The sequence below is a fragment of the Manis javanica genome, chromosome 1 (assembly GCF_040802235.1).
Source record: "Manis javanica isolate MJ-LG chromosome 1, MJ_LKY, whole genome shotgun sequence".
Taxonomy (NCBI): Eukaryota; Metazoa; Chordata; class Mammalia; order Pholidota; family Manidae; genus Manis; species Manis javanica.
Genome location: NC_133156.1, coordinates 167,538,854 through 167,554,321, shown reverse-complemented (window position 1 = coordinate 167,554,321; position 15,468 = coordinate 167,538,854). Strand labels below are relative to the sequence as shown.

Sequence of the window (15,468 nt, the reverse complement as noted above, 5' to 3'; positions counted from 1 at the left end):
ACCTAAATACTAGGTGCATGCATTGATGCAAATGGCCTCGGCAGTGAGGTGAGAATTGAATTTTGCCATGTTAATCATTAGCTTTGGGGGGAGGAGTAATAAATAACGTCCCTCTTTCCCACTAGAGTTATGAAACCAATAGAGACTTAAGACAAAGTTTAATATTTTTTTTGCTTATTGATAAGCTTATTGCTTATATAGTTGATACTAGCGAGTGTGGACTTTTTTCTGCAAACAAGTGAGGCACAGAGAAAGCCCATGAGACTCACTGTCACATATAGCCACAGGAAGCTCTGGACTGCCACAAGCCCTTCATGTGAGGATGGACCTCCTGACAATGTAGGTCATAAAGGAACAGAGCAGAATGGATGCTTTTATCAATTCCACTAGTTCCCAGTGGAAGGAGGTAAATAGAAGCTGGGCCACACAATCCCAGCTTCTAATAAATAGGGTGACCACCTAATTTATCATGTAATGTGGCACTTTGAAGGTGGAAGGAGGTGGTATCCATCATTACTCCAGGACAAAAGGTGTTCACCAGGAAGCATAGTCTTCTCTCCACTTGAGAGGTGGGGGAAGATGGACAGGCAGGTGTATAATGGAAAGGACACAGGCCTGAGGAAGACTGTTCTCTATCTTCGGCAGTTTATGTAAGAGGGGAAAGAGATTAGAGGCAGCCAGAAGAGATGCCATCACAAACTGAAGGACTTGTGTGGGCAGGGGAGCTCCCTTCTCAGTGACATAAAGGCTTAGGAACAGAAGAATAGGTTTCATCCTCAGATAGGCTAGTCTTCCTAAGGAAGGTAAGCCACCTGGGGAATAGGCCAACTCCTTGTTCATACATTCATTATTAATTTATTATCCAACATATATATAATATTCATTAAACACAGACACTGTAAAAGGGTCTGGGAATATAATAGTGAACTAGACAGACACTACTTCCCTGTAATCAAGGACTTTATAATGTAAGGGGGGAAGTGATAAAGCAAATAAATAAAGGCATTACAAGTGTGTGAAGGAAATGATCAAAAAATGAGAGATGGATAAATCAGGAGATAGAGGAAGGGGCTTCCTTCAGGCATAATGCTCAGGGAAGGCCTCTCTGAGGAGGTACCATACAGGCACGCCTGAAGACTGTGGAAGGAATCTGCATTTCTTTCTAAGCACAAATGGGAGCATTGAAGGAGTCTAAACATTGGGATGGCATAGTTTAGATTTCCATTTATGGAGATAATCCTGGCTGGATCATAGAGAATGGGCTTAATGGGCAGAAGAAGAAATAGACGGAGGTTACCAGTGAGGGGACGCTGATGTACAGCGCTAGTGACCTAGGGAGATTGCCTGGAGTGCAATGGTGAGTGACAGGGAAGTTGGCTCTTGGGAGATAGACTTGATGGGTTGGCGGTAGGCCTTCAGGGAAAGGAAGAATTGAGGATGACTCCGAGGTTTCTGTCTTGAGTAACTCAGATGGAGAAGACTGGGTGTGAAAATGGGTAGGTCGGGCAAAGAGCAAGGGTGCTATTTACATATTCAACTTGCAAGTCCTGAGACAATCCAAATTGATAGTTGCAAAAGCAAATCTGGCTTTCCGACAAGAGTTCTGGGCCAGACCAAATTGTTAATATCTACCTTGAATTTGAATTCATAAGAACAACAAATATCATCCAGTTAAACAGTATAGAGGAGGAGAGGACTCAGGGATGAACCCTAAGGAACTTCAATCTTTAGAAGTCATATGAAGAGGAACCAGGAAAAGGGAGTGAGAAAGAAAAGCCCGTAGGGTCAGGGAAAAACTGGGAGTGACTTGTTGCAGAATCTCTAGCACAGGAGTGTAAAGATACAAGGGGAGCAGCGGGCAGTGTCCGTCACTGATTAAGATGAGGGTAGCAGAGTGTCTATTGGGTTTGGCAATAGAGACTTCATTGGTGATACTCAAAAGAAAGGTTTTGGTGCAGAAGTCAGAAGTCAGAGATCGGACTGGAATGTGCAGTCATGAATGGCTTACTAGTAATCAGGGACATACAGATTAGGGCAACAATGAAATACAAGTCTTTGTACACTGGATCAGCAAAGTTGTTTTTAATTTAAAAGTAAGTTGTGGGCAGGGAGTAATAAACACACCATGGAGATGTAAATTGGAAAAGCCACATCAAAGGCAGATTGTCAGTATCTGTTGAAAGTAAAGAGCATGCTTATTCTGTGGCCAAGCAATTCATTTATCTATTCTAAAGAGTGTCTTACATGTTGCTCAGAGGGTATGTACTAGAATGTTCATTGACACACTGTAAAAACAACAACAATAAATGGAAACAGCCTAACTAACAATGAAGAATGGCTAAGCAACCAATGGTTAAATAGTATTGGATATTCTGCAGCAGTTGTAAAAACAATGAGAAAGATCCATCCATACTGGCATAGAGAGCTATTTGAACATATTGTTGAATGAAAAAGTGAGTTAGAGAAAATTATATACTGTTTCATACTAATGAGGGAAACATACACCAAGACACACAGAGGCACATGCACAAAACAACATTGTATATTTCCAATAGGTACATATGAGCATGTCAGTACCTGTGAAATGGGCTGGAATGATGCCAGTACATAATGTTTACCACTGGGATGGGGAAAGGGAGAATCAGGATTTGGGGAAAATGACTTGGACTTATCTGTTATGCTTTTAGTTGTTCTTTTTTTTTTAACATGGAGACTGCATTAGTGTATTAATAACATCATTGAAAATTAACATTTTTTAAAGTGGAAAAATTAAAAGGCTAGTGAGAAAAGTAGTTTAAGCAGAGGCTGTGAGTTCTCAAAGGCTAAGGTCCCTGGAATGCTCTGTGCTTGAACATTTCCTAACATGATGACCAGCATGGTGGTGGTAAGTGATTCAATGGATGAAAGAATGGATCCCCAGAGTGTCCCCCCTGGCCCCTCCACTTGGTGCTCTTAGTAGGAGGCCTGGATTGTTACTGTTCCTTTCTGCTCTATTTGGGATATCTTGCCTTGGGAGACATAAATGATTCCATTTTCCATGGCTATGTCCCCCAGCTTTTTGTTACCATAATTTACAGCCAACATCTAGTGTCTCTTGGAAAAGAAAAGAAAAGAGAAGGGAAGGAAATGATCAGTAGGATACTATTTACCTAAGAAGAGAAATGAATAGTAGTTCTGTCCATTCTTCAAGGTGGTTGAAGAGGAGCCCGCACAGGAGTTAAAGGCATGTGGCTAAAAAAAATAAACATAACATATATATATATCCAAATACCAATGGCATTTTTCAATGAACTAGAGCAAATAATCCTAAAATTCATATGGAACCACAAAAAACTCTGAATAACCAAAGCAATCATGAGAAAGGAGAACAAAGTTGGAGGGATTATGCTCCCTGACTTCAAGCTCTATTACAAAGCTGTAGTAATCAAAACAGTATGGTACTGGCCCAAGGACAGACCCATTGATAAATGGAACAGAATAGAGAGCCCAGAAAAAAACTCACACATATATGGTCAATTAACATATGACAAAGGAGGCAGGAATATACAATGGGGAAAAGACAATCTCTTCAATAAATTATGTTGGGAAAATAGGACAGCTATACATATAAGAGAATGAAACTGGATTGCTGTCTAACTCCATATATAAAAGTAAACTTAAAGTGGATTAAACACCTAAATTTAAGAAATGAAACCACAAAACTCTTAGAAGAAAACATAGGCAAAAATCTCTTGAACATAAGCATGAGTAATTTTTTTCTAGCTATGTCTCCTGGAGCAAGGGAAACAAAATAAAAAACAAGTGAGACTACATCAAACTGAAAAGCTTCTTTACAGCAAAGGACACTATCAACAAAACAAAATGTAACCTACTGTATGGGAGAATATATTCATAAAGGATATTTCTGACAAGGGGTTAACATTCAAAATACACAAGCAACTCAGATGACTCAACATCAAAAAACCCAAATAACCCAATTAAAAAATGGGCAGAGGAGCTAAATAGACATTTTTCCAAGGAAGACATACAGATGGCCAACAGGCACATGAAAAGATGCCCCACACTGCTAACCACTGGAGAAATGCAATTCAAAACCACAGTGAGATATCACTGTACACCAGTCAAAATGGCCACTATCTAAAAGACAAGAAGTAACAACTGCTGGCAAGGATATGAAGAAAAGGGAACACTCCTACACTGTTGGTGGGTATGTAAATTGGTGCTACCACTAGGGAAATAGTATGGAAGTTTCTCAAAAAGCTAAAAATAGGAATACCATACAATCCAGTAATTCCATTTCTAGGAATTTACCTAAAGAAAACAAAATCTCTGATTCCAAAAGATTTATGTGCCCCTATGTTTATTGCCACATTATTTACAATAGCCAAGATATGGAAGCAACCAAAGTGTCCATCAATAGATGAATGTATAAAGAAGATGAGATACATTTACACAATGGAATATTATTCAGCCATAAAAAAGAAAGAAATCCTGTCATTTTCAACAACATGGATGGACTTAGAAGGTATTATGCTATGTAAAATAAGCCAGGTGGAGAAAGACAAATAATATATGATCTCACTTATATATGGAATCTACAAACAAAACAAAACCAACAATATGGCAGTGGACTCATAGACACTGAGAAATAACTGGTGGCTACCATGGGGGAGGGATTGGGGTAGGATTAAAATAGGTGAAGGGGATAAATAAGCACAAAATCTCAATCATAACAAAGTTTTCATGAGGATGAAAGTACAACATAGAGAATATAGTCTGAATATAGTTCATAGCATCTTTAAAAAAATTTTTTAATAATATAATAAAAACTTGATTGGATAGGGAAAATTAGGCTATTTCACTAGTGTAAGATTATAGAGTTTTTAAGAAGAAATATTTTTCAATTACTTTAAAGCATATGTGTTCCTTTTGAGTTATACTAAACAGGGTTTTTAGGCCTTCATTAATGAATAGCTGCACACATGTGAAGAATTTTGAACAATTCTGCAGCTTCCCCCAAAGGACTTATACAACATCTGTCAAGAAAAGAAAATAATTATGCTTGAGTAGCTTATTGCCCTGTGGGAATTTAGTAGCAGTATTACCAAATTAGATCTTCTAGTTTTTCAGGAAAATCTTGAATTCCCAAATCTTAAAACACTCTAAGGATTAGACAAAACACATGTACAGGCTAGGTAGTCCAAATCTACCCCTAAGTAAAAGGTCCTAGGCTTATATAGCTTTACAAGCATGATTTACCAAGATGGATAATATCTTTTACAAACTATCCAGAACTCAAGGAAAGAAAAAAAGTTCTGCAACTCATTCTATTTGTACCACTTTTCTGATAACCAAAGCCACTCCAAGATTGTAGAGGAGAGACTCTTTCTCCTTGCATTTTCACATTCCTGAAATTTCATATTTCACACCTCTCTCTCTATCTGGCATTCCTAACCTGGTCCACATGGATGAGAAGACATTGTCCTCCTCCCCAAGATGGTGATGTTGAAAGGGTCTCTTCCACTTGTCTCTTCTCCCATGGGATAAGAAGTAACTCCTCTGATTGACAAGACCCTGGTCCTTCTCCAGACCTCTAATAGGGTCACAGTCAAGAGGGTCAACTCTGCACTGAGGCTGCCTTGAGCAGCTTGCCTTTTTGTCTTGGGTCACTAGCAAATGGTGCATCATCATGGTGGCTCAGGTAAATGAAAGCAGAGTTGAGAGCAGGCCCTAAAGGTTGGGGTGGGGACTAGAAGGTAACTCATTTCTCTAACCCAGCTGCAACAATAAGAAAGACACTGCTTTGATTTTTATTTTGTCATCACTACATTCTCTACATGTCTGAATGTGGATGGGGACCAAGGGTAAGGGACTGCTACCCCCAAACCTTCAAAATTTAATGTCAGTTCCAGGGGGATAGATATTTTTTTCTGCTTTGTTTACTACAGTATCCCCAGCATTTAGAACACTGCAGGTATATAGAAAATACTTGTTCAATGATTGAAAATATTGGCCTTGACACTCCCCTTGAGAATAAACACAAGTGCTGCTATTTGGTGCTCAGTCCACATGAGTGGGGAAGTCTGGGGAAGCCATTGTAGCTGGTTTTGACCTTGGTCAGTAAGTTGCAGCTTTATTAGGGCCATGCTGCTCTCATTAGGCTGATGCTAGAGAATCAGAACTTTAATCTGCTAAGACCTTCTGAGCTGTACAAGCAATAGAGAATATCAGTGTGTCGGTTTTGGTCTTTGAAGGTTGATATTGGATTTTGGGTGGAGGCACTCATATCAGCTGTGCAGTCTTCACTAGTCCCTGTGTTATTTTTAATTGCACCTTGGCCAAGTAGAGAACCAATGAGAAACAATATTATGGGTCTTCATATGGCTTATCTACTTATTCCTGAAGTCATTACCCAACCATATGGCTCAAAGTTGACTCTGGAGTATTATTTCTGTTTTTCACAATCAGAACTCTTCTGCTTATAAGTGACTCAAATATGTGGCAGTTAATTGAGCCATTCATTTCTTGCATATTTCTCTTCCCTTCCTCTTTTTCATTAATAACCCAAGTGTCATCCTTGCTTCAAGTTCACGTTCTATTATAAGCAAAATCAAAGTAAATTTCTTGCTGTGAGAGACATATATTCTCAGTTGCAAGCTTGCAGAACCTGTTAAATTTTCTCTTCCAAAGAATAGAATAAACTGGAATTGAGGGAAATGAAGAGCAGATTTGGATGCCTATGCAAATTGGGAAGGAAGGATGGGTGAGAAGCAGGGGTCTCTCTGATACAGACTTGCATTTTGGGGTTTGGGTTGCTGAATGGAAGAGGTTCATGGAAAGAGCTGTCTTTGAGGGCCACAAGTATAACCCCCTCACGGCTAGTCATGGACAACCCACCACTCAACGGATCTGAAGGTCACTATGACTCTAGCTTAGCAAAGGAACATCTTGAATACTCAAGTATCTCAAATGCTGGAGGAAAAAATTATAGAAATCAGTGCTTCAGAGACTAGAATGTGAAATAACACTGCTAGGGTTCTCTCTCCATCTATATTCTGTGTGTATGTATGTGTGTGTGTGTGTGTGTGTGTGTGTGTGTGTGTGTTTGTATGTGTTGGCCTTATTCTTTCTATGCTGATAGCATGTGATCTCAGATCTCAGCCCCAGAGCAAGAAGAGAGATGCTTGGTATAGACTCAGACAAGGAACTGGCCTAACCTTCCTTCTTGGAAGGCTTAGGGACCCCATACCATTGTGAAGTGCTTTCTGATGCTAACAGAACAGAAATCTGTTTTCCTATACTCCCATGGTGCCTAGCTTAGACTCAAGCAAAGAACATCATATCCCTCGCTATGGTCTGAATGTCCATGTCCCCCCAGTTTCATATGTTGAAATCCTAATGCCCAGTGTGATAGTATTAGGAGGTTGAGCCTTTAGAACATGATTGAGTCATGAGGGAAGGGTCATCATGAATGAGACTAACAGCTTACAAGAGGCCTGAGAGAGCTCCCTCACCTCTTCCACCATGTGAGGGCACAAGAAGGTGGCATACCAGAAGAGGTCCCGCCCCTGGCCACACTGGTACCCTTATATCAGACTTCCAGCCTCCCGGTCTTTAAGAAGAAAATGTTTGTTGTTATTAAGCCCCCTCACCCCCAGTCTATGTATGTTGTTATTAACTCCCCCCAAATGGTATTTTTTAATAGCAGCCTGAATGGACTAAAACATCCTTCAAACCAGGAAAGCCAATGAAATGTCTGAGGACACTTCCTGGGTGCTTCTGTGGTTTCTCCTCCTCTTATCCATCCTCACCACCACCTCCTCACATCCTGTCAGAGGGAAGGGGCTGTCCATCGATCTCCTGCTCACCTCCAGCTGGGGTTGCTGGGAAGCTAATATTTATAAGTACAGTTTAGGATTACATGTGTTTTTCATCACTCTCTACTGTTCTTTCTACACATTCACAGCTACTTTTACAAAACTGATGTTCTCTGCAATCCTTCTCAGAAAACTTGCTTGTTATGTGTCCAATTTCATTCTCACCACAAGCCTCTTATAGCCATCCTTGGAGTCACCTTGTGCTTAGTCCAGACCTTTTCAGAGAAAACTGAATTCCCCTGGTGCCCTTTTCCTGTGACCCTAAACAGAGGTGAGGGTGCATGAATGCAGGTGAAAGGGAGTTGGGATCAAACCTCCAGGCTATGCACAGGACCCTCCAAGAGGGAGATCTGCAGAGACAATGGACACTGGCTAGGGGCCCCCTGAAGAACTCTGGGTTGTGCCTCATTGCTGAAGCCATCCCTTTCTGAGCAGACTGCCAAGCATCACCACAATCCCCTAGGGTCAGGTGGGCATCACAGGGAGGAGGAGGAGTTGGGGTGTCCCTAATCAGCTCTTCTGTGCTTTCTTTCTCTACCTTCCTTGAGGAGCTTTGAAGTTCCTTGGACCCTTCCTGCTGTGAGGTCTGCCCCTGTGTCAGAAAGCAAGTTCCATTCTGACTAATTTAGTATCAATGGGAAGATGCTAATACATGAAGTGAGGACTATTTTGTTTCAACAATATTTTTTGAGAAACTGTTGTGTAGGAGGCAAGATTTGGCACCTAAAGGAGTGTGTAGATGTAAAAGACACAATCTGTCCTGTGTGCCTGGAATCTGGCTGAGGAGAAGAGAGCAAAGGGGCTGAGACAAGGAGAAAAACTACAACACAAAGTCCAACAAAGGAATGTCACATGAGAAGGCAAAGTGAGGTGGACCTCAAAGAAGGTAAGATGTCCCATTTGGTTGGAAAGATGAGGAGTGGCCTCTAAACACTTCAGAGAGATGAAGGATGTCAGCAAGCCATACGTAGGTGAGCTACACAGTGATGGAAGTGTTTGAGAGATTTGCAAAAGCTTGAGAAAAAGTATGGAGGGAAGAAATTCAATGTGTTGGGGTGGCTAATAGAGAAAATAAATTCACTGGGATTGAATCTTCCTGGCCTGGGTTTACGCCAGAAAGCAGAGCCTGAGACAAGGATTTGCATGCAGGATGATAAGAAGTGACCCCAAGGAACAGGAGTACGGGCTGGGAAAATTACAGCAGAGTAATGAGGAAAGCTAACTCAAAGATGTGTTCTTGAGCTCAGCACTACCACAGGCAACTCAGTCCTGCTGGGACCCTCTGAGGAGCGTGTACACAGACCATATGTCAGAATTATCCACCTGTACAATTAAAGACAGCAGCATTTCCCCACCCACTCCCATCCTCTATTGGCCAAGGGTTCTTCAGGGAGCACCTCCTTTTTCCAGGTTGGCACATACGTGAGTGCCAAGCAGGTTCCTGCAAGTGTCCTTCCCTAAGGTGTCCTAGGAGCCCCAGAGCAGGAAGAGAGGCGCTTGGTGTAGCTGAGGTCACATGTGGTCAGCTTAGAACTTCTTAAAGCTAGTTGCACAGCACTAACTAGAGTAAAAGGCAGGCTGACAGGATGTAAGGTGGAGTTCTAGGGTCATCTCAAGCAGAATCATGGGCAGTGAAGCAGTAGAAGGTAACGCAAGAAGGACAGGCTTTAAAACAGATTTACCTGGCTGAGAAATTTGAATTTAGTGAGCAGTGGGCCCATTGCTAAACCCCATACCACTGCTTGTCATGTGCAAAGACAGAGCACGTTCTCCTGAGGGAAGAGAGCCCATCGTGTTCACATTCAGAGTAAACTGCAGTTTACGTGAGTTTGGGTAAGTGAATTTGTAGAGTATATTGCAGACTTGAACTACAGCAGCCCTCACAAAATGAACAGCTGGCTTAAAAGCTTCCCAATAAGGAAACTTTGGTCAAAGGTTCTAAAATTCCAGAAAAGATGAATAATAATAAAATATCATAGCTGATGCTTCTCTTTATAAAGTAAAAACAAGGATAACACAGTGAGTTCTGAAAAGTTGCCTGAAAAACATCCAAACTGATATAGTGATTCTTTGAAATATGGATTGATTTACATTCACTATGTCAACATTCTTAACCAAAAATACTATATGTCAAATTATTGACTAATGATAATGACATGAGTCTCTCATGATTATCAAGACATGTAACAAATTTATCTTATCTTTTAGATTTATCTTTGTCAGTATATACTATAATATTTATAACAAACATGCATAGAATTCATAAATAACATTCTTTTATTTATAGGGTTAAATGAACAGAAATGTTTGGAATTCACATCTCTAGGCCATAGATTGTCAGAAGGAATAGGAAGAGAGGGTTGTGTGCAAGAGTCATTTGGGATATGGACTTAATTAGACTTGGCAACTAAGTAGAAAGTTTCATACTGGGATAGCGTTCAAATGGAGGCGTGGCGCAGAAGCGGATGTCTAGAGGAGGGGGTGGTTTGGGTGATGAGAATGAGGTGGACTATGGATGGTCCTCAGCACCTGGGGCTCTCTGAAGATGACCTATTGTGTTCTCAATCAGAAGAGTCTCCGGCTATTTCATTCTGGGATCAGCCACCCAAACACAGCCCAGGCTGGATTTAGTTCTTAGGTTCCATATAGAAGTTAGTGTTGTAATTTTTGCCCCTCTCCTTGGTGAGAATGATGGGCTGTCCCACCATTTTCGAGGAGGCTATGAACCAGCCAGGGTAGGAGGCTGACTCGAAGGCGGAGGTGGAGCCCTCCATACTGCAGATGAAAAGGAAGGGCTTCTGTACTTTGTCATTATTGTACATCTCCATGATCTGTTTCTCCTAGAAGTAGGAAAAAGGCTAATTAGAGAGGGTTTCTGGGAAGAAGGAGCTAAGCCCTAGGGGTGACTACTTGCCCCAAAGTGAGGGACAGAGGCCAGGGACACAGGCCAATGGAAGGAGGACACCCGGTATCAAAACAGGTGACCCACTGGTTTCCAGTAGCTGGGCTCCACCCCAAGATCCTGACCACCCTCTGATTCTTTGAGATGGCGCTGTCTCCCTGAGAGCAAAGGGAGGTTTAGCTTTGGTTCCTGGGTACTCCTGGTGTGCGCCCATCAGAAGTTTCAGGCCAGTCTCGTGAGATTTCCAACCTTCAAGTGGGTTTATACATTACCACTCCCTCCCAAGCAGAAGGAGTAGCTTCATAAAGACAAATCTTGCTTTCAGTGAGGGGACAGCAGGCAGGTCAGCCACAAAATCCACAATGACAATCTGGCCCCTCATCTCCTCTGTCGGGCAGTGGCCTCTGCTCCAGTGTGAGCACCCCATCTACTCAGAGGGTCAGCTGAAGAGGCCTGAGATTGGAGGAACCACTGCATCTTGGCCTTGCTGAAACCCCTTGTGGCTATACTCTCTGGCTTCCAGAGAATGCGCTGACCTTAACATGTTACTCCCATTCTAAAGACAGCATTTATCACTGTGGGGATAGAGCCCCATCAGGACTCCTCCCTTACACTGAACAATCCAGAACTGAAAAAATGTTATTTTTATTCAGTGATATGTTAAACGAAACAAAAAGACTGTCTCACAGCTCTCTCATCTGGCGCATGACCGCTCACCTCAAGCTGCAAAGTAGGCTGGCCTTCAACTTCTGCACAGCAGAGACAGAGATTTTGGCCCTGGATCCCCAGGTAGACCAGATTGCCCTTTCCAGAGTCATGGGATTCTGTGTCCCTGCATGTAACTAAGTCAAGGCGAACTAGAAACACAAGGGAAAATGCAAACAGGGGTCAGGCTCCATGCAGCAGAAAGGCCAGTCCTCTAGCCCAGCGCTGTTATGCCTCCCAGGCAGGGGCTGCTGAGCAGACAGAAGCCCCCATGAAGCTCCTCCCAGCAGCCATGAGGCTGAGACCCATTTCCCTTTTCTTTCTTAACGTCAGATACCCCATTGTCGCTAGAGTACATCACTTCCCAAAAATAAAAATAAATTTTCCCACCACATTTAAGCTGGCACTCTGGTCTCATCATGGAGCCACCAAAATGGGTTCAACCTGTCTGCTCAGGCTTCTTTTTCATGAGAAAGATGTAAACTTCTATCTTATGTAAGTCTCAGGTATGTGGGTTTGCCGTCACTGTCAGCTGGATTTAATTCCCAACTGATTTAGGCCAGGATCCTAGGCATCCTGCATCTAGCCTGCTTGGCAAGGGGTGGGAAATTCATCCATCCAGCACTTTATTGAATGCCCACTCTGGACAAGGCTCTTTGTGGGCACTAGAGATTTAGCTGAGGGCAAGAGACATTGCCATTGCCCCCATAGAAAATGAGACAGAAAGGTAAGCAGAGAAATTACCAGAACCACAGTAAGTCATGGTGCATGCTCCAGGGGAGTGACCAGAGCCTGGGACAGTAGAAGGGAGACAGAAGAATCAAGAGAGACCCCTCTGGAGATATGGCATTCAAGACAAGACCTTCAAGCTACAAGGAAGCTGGTTTATGAAGAAATGGGGCTAAGGTGGTGGAGGTGGTTTGGAGGAACAGTTACAGGAAAAGGAAAGGTGGAAAAGGGCTGGGTGAGTTCAAGGCTCTGAAGAATATCCCTCATTATTAGAAGAGAGGAGGCCAAGTTAGAAAAGTGCATAGCTTTCGTGGTGGGAAGATAGGGTTTGAATCTGAGGACGTGGGTAATGATGAATGGAATTTAAACTCCAAGGAGCTTCTTAAATGAACAACCCCTTCTTATCTAAAGACATTTTTTCTTTTGGTAAGGAGAGCTGCCAATCCCTCATACCCTTATGTGCAGGCACCAGGCTCCTCTGTGGGGGGATCCAGTTTGCTCTTTCTTGCCCTCCTTGTGGACATGGCAGTGGTACCCAAAAGTTGGAGAGGCCCAAGGCCAGGCTCATGCCAGCTCAGGCCCCCCACCCAGTGCATCCCTTTAGGAGGCAAAAGTGGTTTCAGTTGTCACTCACCAGGTTTGACATTGTTGGTAAAAGGAACTGCTGTTAAAGAATTTCCCTTCAGGACCCATACCATCTGCAGAGAATCGTGAATACCATAGTTTTGGGGATATTCTACACCTGCCAGATGACAGAAAATCACAAAACACACACAAGGTTATTAAAAACTTCAAGACTGGCTGCATCCTGGTTGCAATTGTTCTGATTCCTGAATCCCTAGGCCCACTGCCCCAAGGAAAAGCGGCTCTCTGGTGGAAGGGAGGGGAAGCAGGGCAAGAGCTGCCTTGTGGATCGGAGCATCTGGAAGGGTCCGCATGCATTCATGGTCCCCAGGAGAATTTCCAGATTAGCCTTTTTTTTGCTAGGAGGTATCAGGGACTTGTCCTTTTCTGACTGATAGTCTAGGTAGTTAACAAAACCAAAAATATTGAAGTTGGTCACAGCATGTTGTTTGATTTTTCTCTACCCTCTTTATCAAAATAAATAAGCAATTCTAAATACACATAAGAAAAAATGCTAAATGCTCTGGGATTTTTCAAATGCAGGTCTCATGATCTGACTATTTTAGCAACAGCAAATACATTGGTAGCTGAGAAAATGACGGGGCCTTGCCCTCTGTGGTCTTTGGTGAGGCCAGATGGAAGTATTTCCCAGCTGGCCTGCAGTTCACCACTTACTCTGTGGGGTGGCCATGATAGCTTCAGGCCTTCCTGTGAAGACTGCAGGGTAGATCAGATGGTGTGGAGGAGGCTGTCAGCCTCTGGTCTTGTGGAGGAAAGAGGGAAGGAAGACAGGTTATCCATTTCTCTCCCCTCCCCCTGGAATTTGTGTGAAAGTTCTTTTGAGAAATCCGCCCTGAGATTCTGTCCGAGATGCACACTTGAGACTGAGGATGGGAAGAGCAGGTTCCGTGGCCAGGTACCCTGAAATACAGCCCCCGGCTTGGACATGGTGGGTGACCTGGCTTTCCAGGCTGGGATGGCACTGCAATGCCCTCCAGACACCACATCAGGATGGTGACGAGGTTCCAGAGCATCACCCCAGGCACTTTCTAGTGCAGCCGGTCTCTGGGTTCAGAGGGAAGAAGGCAGAGTGTGTGCTACCTCCATTCTAGCCTTCACCCAGCCTGCAAGTCACCACTGGCATCCCAAATGCAAGCTTGAACCCTCCTGGATAACTGGTAGGAAACCTGCCTCTCAGCCCTCCAGCCCCTTCCCTATCCACAGAGGTACCTCTAAGGACCCTGCACATGGACATCCACTGGCCCCATTAGGTGTCTTCCCTATCAGGCAGATGGCTCCCCAAGAAGACCACAAACTCCTCCGTGAGAGCCAGCTGTTCACTCTTCCATGCCTCAGGGTCCCCAGTGCTGGATGCAGAGGTTACCCCCAGACAGGGAGGAAGCAGATCCCCAGCTGCCCTCTGGGAAGCAGCCCAAGCTCCTCCCACCCCGTGCCTTTGATCAAGGTGCCTGACAGCCAGGCTGATACAGTGAAAGAGGACTCCCCACACGTGGCTTCTGAGCAGAAGTTACCTTTATCCAAAGAGATGATCTTGTTCTGGATCCAAAGCTATGGCTCTCCTTGCATCTAAGGCCTCTGGAAAGCTGTCCGGGAACCCCAGGTCTCTCAGAGAATCCTAGGAAAACAGAAGTGCCAAGGCCAGAGACCCAGAAGCAAGAGAAGATCACAGGTCAGCAGACTTCACAGCTATAGCTGCCCCTGTAACCTGAATACAGAGGTCCCCGTGCCCCTGGGCTAAGGACAATGGCTTCCTTTGTGCTCAGGTGCTCTGACTGACTCCCAGAGGTCCCAAGCGTTTTATTTACGTGGGAAAGAAAGGCGGTTCTGCCTTGCTGGCGCTGGGACAGCCCAAAACTCAGTATTCACTAGTTCCTGGTACCAGAGAATTCAGTGAGGCTTTACGTAAATGTCAACCACGTCACTGCTGTGACTTGTCCGCGTACCCTGAAAAAGTAGGTCATGCCTCTAAAAGCAACAACCAGGAAATACAGCCATCAAGGCTGTTTGAGGAAAGAGACATTATAGGATTGCCCCAGGGCTGATGACTGGATTCTGATGCCACAAAATGACACACTGGAAGGTTACTCCTAAGAGTGGAAGCCCCCAGGAGGTACAAGGTGGACAGAGAAAGGGGTGGCTCCCTGGGACCTGTGTGGCTTCTAACCACTTCTGGTCCACAGTCACTCTAGTATCTGCCAATCACAGACCAGGTGAAGCCCCCACCACACACTAGTGTATGCACTTCCAGTTTCTCTGAGCCACTGGGCAAGCTGTTTCTCCACTCAAGGGAGCCTCACCTGGGCAAGGCCTGCTGCTGGGCACCTTGCCTCTCACGGAATCACTGCCCTGAATTCATGGGGAAGGGAGACTGGCTCCCAGATGCTCCAGCGCTCTGAGCTGGCAGAGGCACAGTAGGTCTCCCATGAAGGGAAGCTGAGGTAAACCTGCCAGTGCGCTGCCCCATCCTTTCACCTGAGCTCACTGCCACTTTGGCGGTCCCCGGTGCCTGTCAGCTTCACACCTCAAGGGCTTGCACCCCAGGGGCAACCTCAACCAATGGCAGGAGGGGCTGGTGGATAAATGTCCCAGTCTCCCCAGCCTCTAGTGGGA

The 15,468-nt window shown here is 44.1% G+C and overlaps 1 protein-coding gene across 1 annotated transcript; it reads right to left on the bottom strand.

Moving 5' to 3' along the window:
- Window positions 1–10,136: 10,136 nt before the first annotated feature.
- Window positions 10,137–14,640, bottom strand: LOC108399294 (interleukin-36 beta-like). The gene is made up of 5 exons (XM_017663974.3): window positions 14,370–14,640; window positions 13,513–13,600; window positions 12,848–12,955; window positions 11,497–11,636; window positions 10,137–10,717 (listed from the first exon to the last, which is right to left on the bottom strand). Exons 2-5 carry the CDS (start codon window positions 13,526–13,528, stop codon window positions 10,505–10,507), a joined length of 477 nt encoding a protein of 158 aa, XP_017519463.1. The 5' UTR covers window positions 13,529–13,600; window positions 14,370–14,640; the 3' UTR covers window positions 10,137–10,504.
- Window positions 14,641–15,468: the final 828 nt, after the last annotated feature.